The sequence below is a fragment of the Anoplopoma fimbria genome, chromosome 20 (assembly GCF_027596085.1).
Source record: "Anoplopoma fimbria isolate UVic2021 breed Golden Eagle Sablefish chromosome 20, Afim_UVic_2022, whole genome shotgun sequence".
NCBI classification, from domain to species: domain Eukaryota; kingdom Metazoa; phylum Chordata; class Actinopteri; order Perciformes; family Anoplopomatidae; genus Anoplopoma; species Anoplopoma fimbria.
Window position 1 is genome coordinate 19,323,610 of NC_072468.1, and position 18,917 is coordinate 19,342,526.

Sequence of the window (18,917 nt, forward strand, 5' to 3'; positions counted from 1 at the left end):
ATCTGTCTTTATGACAGGCGACCGTGGAGCCCTGCCATCGATGGAAGAGAAACACATCGATCTATCACCCGGCGACCTCCGGCGGCTTTCAAATCTAGCCCTGTGCACAGATGGACACGTTGAGTGCTTCTCGACAGAATCGGGTATTGATTGTGAGGAAGTTAATGGCAGAGTCATATTTTTTCTGCATGCATCTGACTGAACCCTCTTGTCACCCTTTTTTCCTGCTATCTGTTCATATGATTCATTAGAGGTGCCACAGAACATTCTGTTTTGGTAATTCTATTTATTCTGAATGAGCTGCCAGTTACATCTGGCTCTATTTCCTTCATCTTTATCTTCCTTGCTATAACTCCACCATGCCCCATTCATATTATCCTACTTTCCATCTCCTGTTCTCTTTTCACACGATTTCAAAAACAGCACCTTGCTAATTACACAGTAAACACATAAAAAAACCAGTCTGAACCCAGAGGTTATTTTTGAATTCTTTTTTATTTTGTCGTGCTTTGTATCTTTCCCCTATAAAGAATAGTTAGCTATATATCAACAATGACACATGGACTCTAAAAATAAACAAGAGTGAAAGACAGGAGAAGAGACGACTAGGCACAGAAGACGAAGAGAGAGAGAAAGACTGGGAGAGAGAGGAAAGGTAAGAGTGGAAAAAAGACAGCAATTTCTCTACAGTAGAACCAAAAACAAACCATGGGAAGTGTACATTTCTTTTACATTTACAATTATAATAATAACAACGGCAATAATAATAATAACATTAACAACAATCATAATTGTTCAAATAATAATAATAATTAATAAAAAATCCATAAGACCTCTGGTTTCTCATAAAGACGAATGACATTTTTTTTTTTATTATTTTCTTTATTTTCTTTAAAGATCACTGGACAGTGGTTTGTTCGGCTTTGCACCTCTATTGGCTAATATTCTGTGTTAGTATAGTTGCTTCATAATGCGTTTCAATAGTAAACATTTTTTTTTCTTTTTCTTAAAAGTTTCATTTAATTTATGTTGCTGTTCTTTTTTTATACAAATAAGGAGTTCAGAGATATGTATACTTGTTCTGTCAACATGTTTACTGTACGTATGAATGTGTGCATGTATCTGCATGTGTGGTAGCATTCAGAAAAAATATCCATTTTTATTTTCTCATTCATTCACTCCCCTTGCCCTTCTTATTAAGACTTTTAAACCTTTTTATCCTCTTAATGACATTCTAAAATAATTAAGCTCTTCTTTAATGCCTTAGCAAGTCATATTCCTTTCTTCTTTGTCGGGAACGCAGCCCAACACTAATCCTTTCATTAATAGGAGCCAACAAAGGAGGAGCGATAGAAGGGGGGACAGACAGAGAGAGAAGGAGAGGGGAGAGGATGGTAACAGGTGAACTGAGGAGAAGGAGGAGATGGAGGAGATGGAGAGTTAATTAAAAGAAAAGAGAAAATCTTCCTCCTCACTGTTGCAGCGAGAGGAAATACAATCATGAAAAGATTATATTTTTTCACAAATTATTGACAGGGCACCTAGCAGGGATATCAAAACAGGACAGTTAGCTGGTCCATACAGTCTGAATACTTCCCCTGGACTGTGGGCTGAAACACTCTCTGTGTTGTGAGATAATTATATATGAGTTGCTCTGTAGGAAAGATGCTTTGGCAATTTTCAAAATTTCAATTTTCAATTTTCTGGCTCTCAATAGCTCCTACACCCCCCCATCTCCATCAGTTATAGATTGAGCTTTGTGAAATAGATGTTTTTTCTCTCCCGGCGTGGAAATATAGCAGTCATCTGCCCCTAATTCCCCTCCCACTTTGACGGCTGCACGGGCAAAGTGCTGGCTTTCTTTGTGCTCCCCGCTTCCCTCTCGATCAAAATAATTATGGCATCATTTCGTTATTGTCTACATTCACCCTCACCCTCTCTTGCTCTCCATTTTCCCCAGTTTCTCCGACTTACAGTATATGGCACAGTCGTTAATAGCTGGTGGGTCTATAGGCTCTCTTTTTTCTCAGTCTGTCGCTGGGTGTGTGCGTGTGTGTGTGTGTGTGTGTGTGTGTGTGTGTGTGTGTGTGTGTGTGTGTGTGTGTGTGTGTGTGTGTGTGTGTGTGTGTGTGTGTGTGTGTGTGTGTGAGAGAGGAGGACATGAAGTGGAATGGAGCGGGATGGATCGGCATACTGTGTGCAGTATCTGTATACAGTCGTTTTCAGAAGGCTGCCTGTTATGGCGCTTTGTATAGAAGTGTGTGTTGTGTGTGTGTGTGTGTATGTGTATATACTGTATATAAGGGAAGAGACAGGGAGAGGAAGGGATGGGGGGATGAGGTCAGAAGAGGAGAGGATAGGGAGGGGGAGGGGCTACAGTAGGTACTCCTTCTTGCCCTGGCTGGCGTCGTTCCCATTGAGGAAAGCCTCCTGCACCTCTCCATGTTCATCCAACCCGCTGGCCTCATGGGTAAGATAGGAACCTGAATGAAAAAGAGTCGGACAGAGAGAGAGAGAGAGAGAGAGAGAGAGAGAGAGAGAGAGAGAGAGAGAGAGAGAGCAAGGGGCAGATTGGAGGGGGAAGGTTAGGTGGCAAAGCGTCATGATCACTGCAGCGCCATGCTGTGTTGTCAAACCAACCAGTGGTAACATTACTGAGTTCCATACCTGTGACTGATTAATTCATTAGTTAACTGATTGTTAGGTCAATACCAAGCAAGAATAGGCTCTCGGGTACGGTACGAGCCTACCGGCAGGAAATTAAAGGTAGGAGATGGATGTGTGAATAGAAAAGTGTCAGAAGAGGAGGGGCAGGTGGAGAAGATAATAGAGAATAGAAGACAGGGAGGGAGGAGAGATTGGCAGAAAAGGACGGAGGGAAGGTTAGGAGCAGGAGAACAATGGCACGTTTGTGTCACTCACAAAACCCATCATCAAACACATTTTAACATCCCCTCAGGTCCGTATGATTAATGATTCGGTGCGGTGCAGGTTACTCAGGGAGCAAGAACTGCTCAAGTCATCTCCCTGCTTGAGTGTCCCTTCACTCCAGGGGTGAGTGACACTCTAATTCTCCTTACCGAGGTTGACTGGCATGCTGCCAGTCACAGCGGGTTGAAGACAAAGCCCTGATGGCTTTGTCTCAACATGGCTTGGTTGTAATGTTCCTGTCTCACTGCTGATTGGCGGTCAGGCCATACTGAATAATGACTGACGGCTTGTCTGGCCATAGGGTAAGTAATAGCTGGTTGCAGGTTGCTACTCTGCTCCTGGATCATTTCTTGGCAACCGGGGCGCACAGTTGAAGGCTGCCAAAGCCGGGGCACTTAAAAAGATAGGGAAAGCAGGGAGGCTGCTTTTAATAGATGAGCCTTGATACACTAACATATAGTCATAAAACACCGGGACCACACCTAGATTTCCCACCCCACCCTATCTATTCTGCGATCCTGGCCAAGGTCGTCCATCATGGACAGTGCCTGCCTAGAGAGGAGCATCCCATCGTGTCTGCTTTGCACTGACAATTTTACACCTCAGTTTAAAAGATTATTTTCAAGGAATTTGGGTGTAAAAGGCCTGCAATGATTTTTTTTTTTTTTTTTCTTACAGCTTGTTACGCCAGGAAGTGGTGCAAATGAGAAAACGCGCCTATGAAAGATGTGATAAAAAAAAGAATACTCTGATTGCCAGACATGTACCCTGCTTGTAAAATAAACTTGTGTGTGTGTGTGTGTGTGTGTGTGCGTGTGTGTGTTACCTTTCTGTCGAACAGAGCACCAGATGGTGACGATGAGGACACAGATGACGGTGAAAACCAGCAGTGCCAGAACGCCACCTATCACTGCGTATGGTACTGCGCTGTGGGTCTCTACCACTGCACCGGGATCTGAGCGGGAACAAAAGAGACAAATAGTGTGTGTGGGTTGAGTGTGGGGGTTTATGAAGGAGAATATGGAGATAAAAGGGGAGAGAAGTGCAGGCAAAGAAATAAAAGACAAAGAGAGAAATGGATCAAAAATGAAAGCAACAGAGATGTTGAATAGAAAAAAAAAGATATAAGAGTGAGAGAAAGACACATTAAAACAGCAGCGTGGGAGAGTACAGGGAGCGAGACAGGAGATAACAGGAGTCAATATCTTCCACCCAACTTGCATTATCACCTTTCATCACACCCCAACTGCACAGAACACCAGACAATCCAGATGGGTGAGAAAAAGGTACAGAAACGAGGAGAGTGAATGAAAAAATAACCTCGAAAAAACCCACTCCAGCCAAGCACCTGTCAGGACCACAATGCATTATGAATAAGGGAAACTTTGAATGTGTTCACACCCTGAGTAGGGCAGCCCTGGGAAAATGAAATCAAAAAACTTCACCATAAGATGAGTGAAGAGAGATGAAAAAAGATTTAAAAAAAAAGGCAAGCTAAATCGTGTGACATTTTATAAAATGGCAGCATTGGTAAGGATTTTTTTTCATGTCAACATCACCTTTTAACAACTTCACACTGCATAAGTAAAGAAAAACAGAGGAATAATGAAAGGAAGTGTAGATTAGTGTTGAAACGATTAAGCAATTAGCCGGCTGAGAGAACCTGAAATGACGACAACTTTAGTCATTGATTGATTGTTGAAGTAATTTATCAAGCAAACATGCTAAATATTTCCTGGTTCCAGTTCAATAAATGAGGATTTACAACTTTTTCTTTGTTACTTATCCTTTTAAACCGAATTATTTGAGCGCTGAGACTGTAGGTCAGACAAAATTGCGATGACAATTTTGCCAGTATTTACTGACATTTAATGTCAATAGGAGATGACATTAACAATTAATCGATTAGTTGAAAAATGAACCAAAGATTAACTGTTAGTCGCGGCCCTAATTTAGATTATGAGGCAGACTTAAGACCAAGCATGCGTCTGTGTTCAGTTTCACCAGTAAATGCTGTCTGACAACAACAAAGGCAGGTGACAGATAGAGTGCAGCGACATAGAGACAGAGAAAGAAATGGTTGGTAGGAATTAAGGTAATCTGTGCTGCAAAAAAAAACAGCTCTTTGAGTCTGAATTTACAGGGTCTGAGTCGCTGAAAATATCAAAAGTTTCGTTTTTTGTGATGGGGCTGAGGGATCGTAAAAGCTGCTGAGGCCAAATAGGAGGCAAGGACGTGGAGTTATTGATGCAGCTGTTGGACCTTGACGGAGCCGAATTAAAACATGAATCATTAATTGAGTGCTAACGCATAGAGATCAGGAGAGAAGGAGGAGGCGAAGGGAAAGGAAGAGAAGGTGGTGGAGCAAGGGATTGACAGCTGAAGAAAAGAGGGTGCATAGTTTTACATGCATTTCCTTGGATAAGTGTCTCGTTGGACACTGTTACTGTGTGTGCGTCATATTCCTGCTTATGTGTATGATCAAGCATTGGTGTGTGTGTGTGTGTGTGTGTGTGTGTGTGTGTGTGTGTGTGTGTGTGGATAAAATCAGTGGTACTCTGGTGTATCTGCAGGCACACAGGACATGTGTGATTTCAACTGTGATAGGATCAAGCAGCAATATTTCACAGGCGGATGAAAAAGCAAGGACTCAAGCGCTACACCTTTACCTCACCCCACCCTGTTTTTAATCCACCGCAGCCCAAAAGCTCCACAGTGAAATCTATGACAGCACAGTGCGGCGTTTCTCCGCGAAGCCCCTCAGATGAAACATCAACTAAACGTTCACCAAATTGTTCAACCCGCTGCTTTTCCTATGACTTATTTTTGATGACTTCTCCGCACACGCCCAGCAGGCGAACAACCTCCACCTGCCACAGACGGCGGGGTTTGTGCCATCTCTCCTTTTAAGTAACAGACAGGAGATATAGAGGTAAGAGGAAAGAAAGGAGGGGAGGAGATGCCATGTCAGTGAGTGGAGGGGTGTGCAGCTTTACACACATACACATATGGTGGCAAAGTAGTGCCAGACTATAGGTGAAAGGGTCACAGAGGTCAAGTTGACGTACACACGCTCATGTGATTATTTACTAAAAGTCTGTGATATCAGTTCGATAAGTTACCAGAATAGATGGATCGGGTGCCGCTGACAATAGGCTGATCTTGTACCGGATACCATCATTTAGTAAATATCAATTCAGTTAATTATACCTTTGTATTTATTAGTTATATTTTGCTTTACAATGTTAAGTCAAGTATGATTTTGCCTTATACATAAAATAATTATCTAAATATGGAACACGTTAACAGCCATGTATGACTCATTATTGATGTTTTTTCTTTTTTGGTCAACAATGTAGCTTTCATTTTTAACAAGCTTCTTTTTATTGCTTCAAGAGCATCTGTTTTTATATGACAGAAGTTATGCTGGGTTAGCGCTCGGCCATAGTAGCGTAGCAGTAATGTGCAGGTCTACAGGTCAAACCTAGCCTCGAGCATGTTTCCTTCGGCTTATAAATGACTATTGTCTGGTTATTTATTTCATAAGGACATAATTTTTTATTTTTAACCATTTTTTTTGTTTTAGAAAATTTGAGATAAAGTTGAACATAATCCAATTTCTACTCCGTATTTGAGCACTCTTTAATCTAGAGAGGGTACTATCGGCATTTCAGAGCTCGTAACAACCAAACTTTCTTTTTCCTCAGAAACTGAACTTTTTCTGGTCTAGAGACTTATTTTCCACTGTGCTACAGAGAAAAGAAGCCTGATTAACGTAATGACACTGAACTTTCAGTCAAGCCCAGCTTTGGGTTCACAGGTTCTCTGTTAACTAACAACACATTCCAGCTGTAAATCATAATGGAGCTGTCTAATCTGTCCATTAAATGCTTCTCTGAAATGATCAACAATGGGCTTGATTAACAAAACAATAGGATATACCTCCGTTTGTTTGTTCCAGTAATCAATCAATGAAACTAGGACAGAAATAGGCCCATTAATAATTACAGGCAATCATATTTGTCTCTTATTAATTGTTTTTGTTTTAGCCGTATTGTCTTTTATGATGTTTCATAATTTCATTGGATTGTGCATTTGCAGTCGCATGATGAGTACACAAGTGCACGCCTGTGTGTTGGGAGACACATACATACACACTTGTGTGGCTTTTTAGTTAATAATCACATGAGTGTATGTGTGTGTATCTTATTCTCCATGACCCTTTCCGCCCCCATAGACAAGCAGCCTTTCTTTCCCCTGCTGTGTAACATCATCATCAGGGAGAAAACAATTAGACACTCCTTGATCCCTGATCTTTCTTTCTTTCTTAAGTGTATGTGCGGGTTTGTGTGTGTGTGTGTGTGTGTGTGTGTGTGTGTGTGTGTGTGTGTGTGTGTGTGTGTGTGTGTGTGTGTGTGTGTGTGTGTGTGTGTGTGTGCAGATAAATATGTTAGTGTAGCATTTCCCTGGTCCTGCAGAGGCCACTGTCAGTCGATGCCAGTTCCTTAAACTCTTAATGCAGATTCATTACCAGTAGCCACCAAGCATCAAAAGACCCACCAAAGACCACACACACATATGTGCACACACACACACACACACACACACACACACATGCACGTTCACCTACACGTACACATACCAATACGCTGACTTGGCAATGTGTGTGGGGAGCATCAAACAGCCAGTGATAAGAAAAAGGGAGAAAGTGGGAGGTTGCGCTCGGTGCACACCAGAGCGTCTGCAGGCACGTACTCTCATGTAGATGCAGGGCAAAGGAAGGTTGTAGCAGAGGATGTGTGTGTGTGTGTGTGTGTGTGTGTGTGTGTGTGTGTGTGTGTGTGTGTGTGTGTGTGTGTGTGTGTGTGTGTGTGTGTGTGTGTGTGTGTGTGTGTGTAGGCCACCTGAGAGTCATCAAATAACTAGGGGAGTGAGAGACACCAAAGGTGAGAGCAGGGAAGGACGAGGAGAGAGATGGAGGTTTTGCAGAGGCAGAAATAAAAATAAAAAAAGGTTGTGTGTGAATGTTACCTTCTGGGTCCAGAGCGAAGCTGGGTGTTAGGAGGGTTGGGGTGACGGGATGGGAGGTGATTGGATGGGTGGTGGGAGTGGGAGGGACCGTGGTAGTGACTGACACATTATCTACAGACAGACAGGGAATGGGATAACACACACACATACACAAATGCTATTATCTACAACATGCAGTGACATTTCAAGACAGGCGTAGCAGGGTTTCATAGCAACATTACTGCAGACCATAAAACATGACACATGCTTTATTACTGTGAATATTAATTGAGTTTCTGCGCTGATCTACCTCAGCATCCTGCTAGATAACCATTGGGCGTAGTCCCCGAGACAGCTCGTCTCTCCCAAGTTGGAGAAGATGTTAAAAAAAGAAAACTGCAGGCAAGACTTATCTCAAACACGCTGATCAGCAACTGAGACCGATGCCATTTCGATACCGGAGACAAATGTTACTAATTATTTTCCCAAATTGACCGTGAGTACAAAATGGAATCGATCTCGACCCCTGACAAGCGATAAGGACAAGGACTGATGATGTTCTTTGGCAGTCCTTTATGCCAGCTGTGGGGGGCTAAATAAGACGTTTACAATGGTGGATACGTTGCTTAAAAAACAGGAGGCTGAGGGGAACCATACCTGGCAGACTGACATTCATCTACGAGGCAATTGGAATATATAGGAACACATTCTCTATCACTGACACATTTTCTATGGCACAATGGCAGGAGAGACAGAGACATCGTCTGTGACAGATGCATTCCCAATGGAGCAGTGCCATGCAGGGACTGTCTCATTCAATGCAGAACAATAGCTTGGATCTTGACACATTCTCTGAATCAATGGCTGAGACACAATGGGTAGGTAGAGAGGTAAAAAGAGACAAGTTCATATTGCCGTTTAAGACAAAAACAATAATGGCTGACAAGAACTAAAAGGGAGATGGAAGAGTGGGTGTGAAGGTGCGTGTCTGTGTGTCTGTGTGCGCATCAGCACTTTAAGAGTGAATAACATGACACTTCATCAAACAATCTCTATAAAACCGCAACGTCGATGCACTCCGAGTTCCCAGGACACACACACACACACATGCACAAACACACAGTTTGTTTTGAAATACACGCAAACTGGTGCACACACACATACCCAGACCACATGTTCGTGTACTTTTACACACATATGCATAATTGGCTATGCACAGTCACATACAACACACCCACAAAGGCAAAGAGAGGCGTACAGTATCAGCACACACACACACACACACACACACACACACACACACACACACACACACACACACACACACACACACACACACACACACACACACACACACACACACACACACACTGCCCTTTCTGCTCAGGAGTAATTTATTGGTAAGTATTCCTCTGTCTCTTCTCTCCCTTTCTCCCAGTGGCCCTGAGATCATCAATCTCTTTTTGCACTCTTCTTATGTCAGCACTATACCTCGCCCCCCCCCTACTCCTGATTTTCTTTTCTTTCTTCAAGCCCCCATCCTTGTTCTCCTTCTCTCTGTGAAAAAGGAAAACCGGACCAGATGGAGAGAAAGCGACGCTTGCAGACGTATGTGTGTGTCTGCTGCTTCCTGAGTGCATATACAGTGGGGGAAATAATTATTTGATCCCTTGCCGATTTTGTAAGTTTGCCCACTGACAAAGAAATGAACGATCTATAATTGTTATGGTAGGTTTATTTTAACATTGAGAGACAAAATCAAAAAAAAAAAAAATCCAGAAAATCACATTATATAAAAGTTATAAATTGATTTGCATTTGATCGAGTGAAATAAGTATTTGATCCCCCTAACAAAACATGACTCAGTACTTGGTGGAGAAACCGTTGTTGGCAAGCACAGAGGTCAGACGCTTCTTGTAGTTGGTCACCAGGTTTGTGCACATCTCGGGAGGGATTTAGGTCCACTCCTCTTTGCAGGCTGTCGCTTGGCAACTCTAAGCTTCAGCTCCCTCCACAGATTTTCTATGGGATTAAGGTCCGGAGACTGGCTAGGCCACTCCATGACCTTAATGTGCTTCTTCTTGAGCCACTCCATTGTTGCCTTGGCCGTATGTTTTGGGTCATTGTCGTGCTGGAAGACCCATTTTCAGTGTCCTGGCTGAGGGAAGGAGGTTGTCGCCCAGGATTTCACGGTACATGGCCCCGTCCATCCTCCCCTCGATGCGGTGAAGTCGTCCTGTCCCCTTAGCAGAGAAACACCCCCAAAGCATAATGTTTCCATCTCCATGCTTGATGGTGGGGATGGTGTCCTTGGGGTTATAATCTGCATTTCTCTTCCTCCAAACACGGCGAGTTGAGTTGATGCCAAATAGCTCGATTTTGGTCTCATCTGACCACATTACCTTCTCCCAAGCCTTCTTTGAATCATTCAGTTGTTCATTGGCAAACTTCAGACGGGCCTGTACATGTGCCTTCTTGAGCAGGGGGACCTTGCAGGCGCTGCAGGATTTTAATCCATTACGGCGTAGTGTGTTACCAATGGTTTTCTTGGTGACTGTGGTCCCAGCTGTCTTGAGATCATTAACAAGTTCCTCCCGTGTAGTTCTGGGCTGATCCCTCACCTTTCTCATGATCATCGATACCCCACGAGGCCAGATCTTGCGTGGAGCCCCAGACCGAGGGCGATTGATGGTCATTTTGTGTTTCTTCCATTTCCGAATAATCGCACCAACAGTTGTCTCCTTCTCACCAAGCTGCTTTCCGATGGTCTTGTAGCCCATTCCAGCCTTGTGCAGGTCTACAATCTTTTCCCTGACGTCCTTAGACAGCTCTTTGGTCTTGCCCATGGTGGTGAAGTTGGAATCTGATTGATTGATTCTGTGGACAGGTGTCTTTTAAACAGGTAATGAATTGAGACAGATGTCTTTCATACAGGTAACGAGTTGAGATTCAGAGTACTTTCTTAAAGTGAAAGGACTAATCTAACCGGTATGTGGGAGCCAGAATTCTTGCTGGTTGGTAGGGGCTCAAATACTTATTTCACTCAATCAAATGCAAATCAATTTATAACTTTTATATAATGTGATTTTCTGGATTATTCTTTTTATATTCTGTCTCTCACTGTTAAAATAAACCTACCATAACAATTATAGATCGTTCATTTCTTTGTCAGTGGGCAAACTTACAAAATCGGCAAGGGATCAAATAATTATTTCCCCCACTGTATGTCGCATGTGTGTGTGTGTGTGTGTATACTAGCATACGTGGAAGTGGTTGACACTTGAGCCTGAGGATTAATGGCCGGGGTTACTGCACTAATTAACTGGACGCTGATTAATTTCTCTCGGCTCTCACGGATGACCTAAAAAATTGTTCTTTCTCTCTATGTCCAACTTTTTTCTTATCGTTTCTGCCGTCATCCCTCGCTTCTTTTTTCCCTTGTTCTTCTTCAACCGAACTCTCCTCCCCTCATTTGCAAACCCCCCCCCCTCCTTTACTCCAGTCCTCTGCGACTCCGTTCCCTCACTGCCTCTCCTCAACTTAATTAAGGAGAATGCCGTACAGCTGTCGTCCTCTTGGCCGATAGCGTCCCTTTTTTCCCCCCTCTACATCATATTGTTATTCATTAACACTATATGACTGCCAATCAGGCACACAGCCCATGTTATTTCCAGGGACGAATGTGGCAGCACTCGGGATAATGACTCTTCTCTTCGTATCTCATTCTCGCAGAAGTGAGCCTGAGGATGCCTGAGGATGCTTTCGCCGCCATCTTGGATGAGCCCCGTTATTCTCTTGTGTTCATTGTTCCTACTTTTAAAGGCTTTGACCAGAGCAGTGGTGGCTCCAGCTGTCAATCAGTGCTGGACATTGGTCAGGGGTCCACTTGGGAGGCCATTAAGGCCGACACTGATTGGCTGAGGACTCATTCAACATTCACTTATACACCAATAGAAGTACATTGTCATGTGCGGAGGAAAACTGCCAAAATTTGCTCTGCATTATCTCCGTCTGGCTTCCTCTGCCACTAGCCTCAAACCTTTTTCCGCTTTCATTCTCGTTCCCTGTTTTTTGAAATTCTGACTTCATTAAATGGAGGACTATGTTTTTCATTCCAATTATCCTGACGGCTCATTACAAAAGCCAAGGAGACACAGACTAATCCCTGGCCACCTAGCTTCCCTCTCTATCTCACTGTGTATCCATCATTTCATCTTTATATCACTCCCCTATGCTTTCTATGAAACTTTCTATAAAAACCATTCGTCTCTCTATTCTCCCGGTGCTCACTTCCTGCTCTGTTTTACCAAAAAACACACACACACCACACACACACACAACACACGCATATAAGTGTGTTACATATATGCAAACTAAACATTTCGTATCTCCTCATCTGTACCTCTCTCTCCCTCGTTTTTTTTTTCTCTTCATCTCTCACACTCTCCCATGCAATTCCATTCTAATGGGTTTTATTGGCTTGGCGATTCATCTGAGTGTAGCAGCTCAGTTCAATTACATAAGGGAGCCCTCCGGGGTTTCACCAGACAATCAGCGACACTCTCCTCCCAGTCCCATGCACTAGACATCCACATGCACCTGTGCGTATAAACATACATAAAGAAAAAATCCAATTTCTTCTTAACAATGGTGGCGCAGAGATGAAACAACCAACAGAGGCCACATCCATTTCACAATCCGCAGATTCTTGCTGTGTATGTGTGTGTGTGTGTGTGTGTGTGTGTGTGTGTGTGTGTGTGTGTAACGCGTATGAGTGTGTGCGCTTTGTGATTCATTCAAAACAATTTCTCACATTTACATCATTAGTGTCTCTCTGAAAGTTTCAAAAAGTTAATTTCATGGCAACAACTTTCATGCACTTTTCCTCTAAATCATAAACACATCAAAGCGCATGCACAAACACACACACACACACACACACACACACACACACACACACACACACACACACACACACACACACACACACACACACACTCACACACACACTTAGATACGCACAAGTATGGCCGGTCAAATAAAGCTCAGCTCCAGTGCATCACGTCTTTGCCACGGCCCCGGAGAGTTTCCCTCCTCTCGCCTTCTGTTCTCCTGCTCCAGCATTAAGCCCTTCTCTCCTCATAAAGTGACAGCGCCTAAAGCACCTGTGACAAAGTGGCAGCTTCTTTTGCCTGAGTTTGTACTCTGTGTACGGACCCTGATGGCAGATAACTCTGGCGGAGGGAAGGTTGACACGACATGAGGAGGGGAGAGACGAGAGAGAGCTCTGGTAGTTTTTCTGCACCTGCAATAAAATGGTTTTCTTTTTCTGCTGAGTCATCCTTTTACAACACACATCCTCAGGCGCTCACTCCTTTGCTCCCCCCTTCCTCCCCCAGTGCACCCTGGGATTCCCTCTGGGAAGGCTAGGAGCCAACTAAACTGACATTCCGTTTATCTGACAGGTTGTGGAAGTGCATGTCGACCCGCGTTCGACCTAGATTGCCCTTCTCCTCTACCCTTTTTATCCCTCTATCACTTCCTCCCACCCTCTATCCCCCCTTCCATCCTCTTTCCATCCATCCCAACCAGCTCCTCGCTCACTTACGCTCACTGCTCTCCATGCCATATTCTAAGAAACCTTGGCCTTCGATGAGTAAAGAGACTGAACTGCAGATGAACCGAGAACAGAGGGCAAACTGGTGGCAATGTGAAAATCAGATGAAAGGGGGTGGGAGGAGTGGAGAGAGGGAGAGGAAGTGGACAGGAGGTGTAAAAGAGGCGAGAAAGGCGGGCTGAGTAGAAGAGAGGACAGATGTCGAGGAGAGGAAGCGGGATAGGGAGAGAAAAGGGAGAAGCAACGGGGGAGTGAGAAAAACCGAAGAGAAGACAACAAGAGACGGATGGAGAGGTTGAAATGGTTATGACTGAAACAAAAAGAATAAGAAAAAGTAATGACTATCTGCAAGTCTTTAGGAATAGCTTTGTTACAAAATGAGATATTCACAGTTTGAAAAAATAAAACACCTACAATAACAACGTGGGTTCTGGGAAGAAAAAAAAAAAGCCCTCTGTGTTATAGTTATGAGTCATGTTAATTTTACAGAATGGAATCGGGTTTTTTTTTCAATACTGACTGATGAACTTGGTATTCAATCATCAGAGAGTAGAACTTCACTAATATATTATTGGTTTATTTGTTTTTATAATAATCTGACATTTACAAAGACACACATATCAGTGGAAACATCATAGCCTGAATGAGGGAGTTCATCTGACATTTCTTAAGAGAGAATTAACACCACGTTAGTCAGGCTATTAGCTTTGGCGTAGAGGAAAATCAAAAGTGACTTTCCGTCGTCTGCAGATTAACATGATGGCTGAATCAACATCTCTGAGCTCTATGAGATAAGGTTTGAAACAACCTGCCTGGTGGGCGAGTACATTATTTCTTTTGAACTACAGCAAACCACTACTGATACGGGGATACAGCGGGAGGATTTAAGAAGCTGATTGCTGGAAATCCGTGGTGCAAAGCAAAGGAGTTGAAGCCCGGCTTATGTCGGTTATGTGGATTTCTGGTCTTTTATGGATTTTGGTCCAAGCAAGATTCCTCACTTTAAATGTACCCCTTTTTTTCATAATAGGAGAGGATAAGGAGGAAAAAAAAAACAGTGCGATAAATCAAATTAATGACCAACACGGAGAAACGGCAGGAAATAAAAAAAGATGAATGACGAAATGGCAGACAGAAGATCAAATGAAGAAGACAGCTACAAAAAAATGGTGAGGGAGGATGCTGAGGAGGAGAGAGAAAGACAGAACATTTTTCTACAGAGGTGGCAACGCACATCAAAGCTCGACATGTCTAACCTTCTAGGATAGGGAGAGAGGGAGACAGTGGGAGAGACAATGAGTGGGTGCCGATGTCACCTTTCATCTTGCCACTGTTGCCACCCTTGATGCCTGTGGAAAGCTGCCATTATGTGTGCTGTTTGATGCTGTGCTTGTACAAAAGTGTGTGATTGTTGTGTGTGCATGTGAGGGAGAAAGAGAGTGTTACTGATGAGGGGGCGCCGACCAATATCAGCCCAAAAAATGTTACATAAGATATCATGCTTCTACTCCCTCCATTCGTTTCTCTGCTTCAGATCTCAAATTCAGTCATTGGGTGCAATGACAGGAGCAGCCAGAGGGGGGAGAGTATCCTGAATAAAAAAGAAATAAAAAAAGGTAAACCTGCTGAGTGACAGTAGTGTATTTAGGCCACGGATTGGATGTGAAACTATAGAAGCCTCTAATGATGAGCTAGCTTTGCTGCTGTCCCATTAAAATCTCACAATGCAAGTTTACTCAGTTGTTTCATGAGTGGATTATGCAACATTAACACGCATCGTGAAAAATCCTTGTTTTCAAAATGGGCTTCAAACTCGGGGAGAAAGTTGGCCAATTTGTCACATTTTTCTGAAAAGTAACTATCGTGGTAACAAGATTCTCCGAGTGATGTTGCGAGCTCCACTGTCGTCGTCTTCTTTGAGCCACGGTGTGAAGTCTATCTGGGTCAACCTTCATTAAGAATTTACCAACCGAGGTGCAACATCTTGGAAAACTTGTAAAGGATGACAACAAAGGCCCCTTACCCACATCTTCCTCCCCCTCTGATACTTCTGCTCAAGCAACAAGCAAAGTTGATTCGCTTGAATCTTAAATGCAACAGATGTTCCACACATGTTTTGTTGCCAAATGCTACCATGTAAAATGTAGGGTTCCAAACGAGTGCATTAATACTTTGCAGTGTGTCTGCTGTCTTTGTCACCTTTCCCATCCGCTTGTATTGTGAAATTCATTTAGTTGTCGAAACAACTCAAATCTTTATTTATCGCACCTGACTGTTAAAGTTACTCGGAGTTCCCGGAAGAGATGATTGGGTCACAGGGGACGAGATGATGTTCTTTACAAGAGATAGCCGGAATAATTATGTCGGTGACTAGTATCTGAGGGCGGTAGCCTACGTCTTCTTCAGGAATCAATATCTCTGTTGAATTGATTCAGGAGGAGGTTTAGCAGAGGTTTCCTGCTGTGTACCGAATCAGGAAAAACAAATAAAGCCGAAAGACAGATGAGACAAGCAACAGGATGTAATGAGTCTGTCGCCCAGTGCCAGAATAGCCAGACTCCAAAGACACTGGGAAGATAAAAGGATCGATGAAATTTCTTGGTCTTGTGTTTTCATCAAAACACAAGACCAAGAAATGTATCAAACAAAAAGATCCATTGATCGTAAAATTATTCTTAACAGTGGACAATTACCTTGGATACTAAAACTGGAAATGGAAAACAATGGAGAAAAGGAATCAATGGAGCAAACTTTTCAAGCACACACAAAAAACTTGCAACATGTAATAAACTGTCAGCCTATTTTACTCACCGTACACCAGTAGGGTGTAATGATCGGCAGCGCGTCCGTAGTTGTTCTGGGCCTGGCACAAGTACGTCCCGTTGTGTGATTGGCTGAGACGGGAAATCTGAAAGGTGGGGCCAGAAATCTCTGCCCTCTCGGGTAAGGAGTCATTAATCTTGGACCACTGAATGTTCCTGGGCCTGATGGAGAGACAGAGAAAGGCTTAATGTTAAAAGCGCTGAAATGAAATGTCAACAGAACAGGTCATCTGAGGACGTCATCTTTGGCTCTTGGAAGTAGTTATGTATTTGTTTTTTTGACATTTCATAGCAATTATTTAATCAATTGAAAAACAAAAAATGTATTCCTTGACAATTTAAATAATTATTAGCTTTACCCGTTCGATTTAGAGTTCCAACTTCAGAAACTTGACAATGTGCTTCACATAGCCTCACACAAGCACACTCAGGCAAATATTCAGTCTTAACTCTGCAACAGCATTATGTTCAACCTCTTCTGTATGACATTTAAATGCTTCGATATTGTATATATAATTAATTCTACATCTACAACCACAGGTGTTTTGAAGTAAGGCATTAGTAAGTAACGTTTTGACATTTTTCAGTAACATCCAGTGCAGTTTGAAATTGAGTTATTATATAACCGTTACTAGTCACACAAACACTTTGTGCCTCCCCACATAATAGGGCTGCCCATAACTACAAAATGGAGCACATTTGTATATCAATTACTGACCCCATGTTAAGTTGAATTTGTGAGGAAGAATGCTTCCAATGTGAACGAAATATCCCAAAACGCAGAATAGTCTTTATATTATAAATAAATAAGGGCCGCGTTTAGCAACAGCTAAACTATACCAAAAAATCAATTTAAAAACATTCTTACAACTCAGTCAGTATAATCAGTACGTTTCACTTATCCAGTACTATGTTCAGAACTTCCCAAAAACATGCATCTCCACTTAAGTGTGAGACTTTGCTATGCCAAAGTAAAGTTAGTAAAACAAAATACTTTTCTCTGTTGTTTAATTCTTCCTCCACCCTGGAGTCATGTGAGAAAAACAACATTTTCTTGCAGAATTCAAGGCCACATGGGGTGAGATATTGATAGACAAATGGTAATTTTGCGGTGCAAAGTATTCCCTTAAACACATTAAGTAAAACCGGAGGTGCTAAAGGGTATTAGAAAGAAGACGATAAGGGATCGAAGCACAGGCAGCGAGGGGATGCTATAAAAAGAAAGGTGAAGAAGGAGAAGAAGGAGTGTAAAGAAGCCCACAGGGGGACGTTGACATGAGAGGAAAGTATAAAAGGGGCTTGGAGGAAAAAACCAATGGCAACAGAGGGCTGCATCCAGACCAATTATGAGGAGACGGATGGTCAGAGGGCGTTGATGGTGTGAAAGGTTTGGCAGGAGGGCAGATGAGAGAGAAATAAGGGTGTCAGGTGTGCAGAGTGGAGGAAAAAGAAAATAAAAAAAAAGAAAGGGGAGGAAAGAGTGTTTTGTTAGAGGAGAGAGAGACGGAGAGACGGTGTGCTGGGAGATGAAGGGAAGGAGCAGGCAGACAAAATGAATTGGTCATGAAAGACGAGAAGGCAAAGCAGACAGGAGGTGTGAGGATTACCGAGACATCCTGGCGAACAACGCTGTGTGTGTGTGTGTGTGTGTGTGTGTGTGTGTGTGTGTGTGTGTGTGTGTGTGTGTGTGTGTGTGTGTGTGTGTGTGTGTGTGTGTGTGTGTGTGTGTGTGTCTGGCTGAGTGTTATGGCTCATGCCACCCTGGCCAGATTACAATCCTGACTCATCTAGTTTCTAATCCCTCAGGACGTCTAATTAAACCTCTTTCTTGCTTAGTCACACACACATCGCCTTACTCTTCCAACACACACTAACAAAATCTCCCGCTGTTTCTTTATCTCTAACACACACACACACACACACACACACACACACACACACACACACACACACACACACACGTACTCCCACACATGTTTATTCCTTCAAGCGCTAGCACACGAACATGCTGACAATTAGGCAAAATGACACGACATCATCTCCATCTCTCCTCCTAATAACAGACTAACAATGAGTGCACCCTCCACCGAAAAGGAAGTGGCATCTAATTGGTCATTAACACTTAACAGGCAGTTAACAGGGCCAGGGAGCAAGCAGGAGAGCGATAAGGGGACAATAATGTGAGTGTGTGTGTGTGTGTGTGTGTGTGTGTGTGCGTGTGTGCAGTCCAGCGTGTGATGAGGGTCAGAGTTCAGAGTGGACCGCTTGTCCCATCTCTCACTGTCCCATACTTGTGAATGCACCACACAAACACACAAACACAGACACAGACACACACACACACCCACACACACACACACACACACACACACACACACACACACACACACACACACACACACACACACACACACACAGTCCCCAACCAGCCGTTACAAAGCTTTAGTGGGGCTACAGCCAATACACTTCTCAGCCAGTCCTCACTGTGGGATTTCACTTAAGTCATCACACACACACGCACAGACACGCACACACAC

At 43.2% G+C, this 18,917-nt stretch overlaps 1 protein-coding gene across 1 annotated transcript in view; it reads right to left on the bottom strand.

Annotated features, from left to right (window-relative positions):
- Positions 1 to 492: 492 nt before the first annotated feature.
- cadm4 (cell adhesion molecule 4) overlaps positions 493 to 18,917 on the bottom strand; it is a 150,964-nt gene continuing 132,539 nt past the window's right edge. The window contains 3 exon segments of the mRNA XM_054621533.1: positions 493 to 2,483; positions 3,758 to 3,886; positions 16,370 to 16,542. Coding sequence (XP_054477508.1) covers positions 2,374 to 2,483; positions 3,758 to 3,886; positions 16,370 to 16,542 — 412 coding nt within the window. The 3' untranslated portion in view covers positions 493 to 2,373.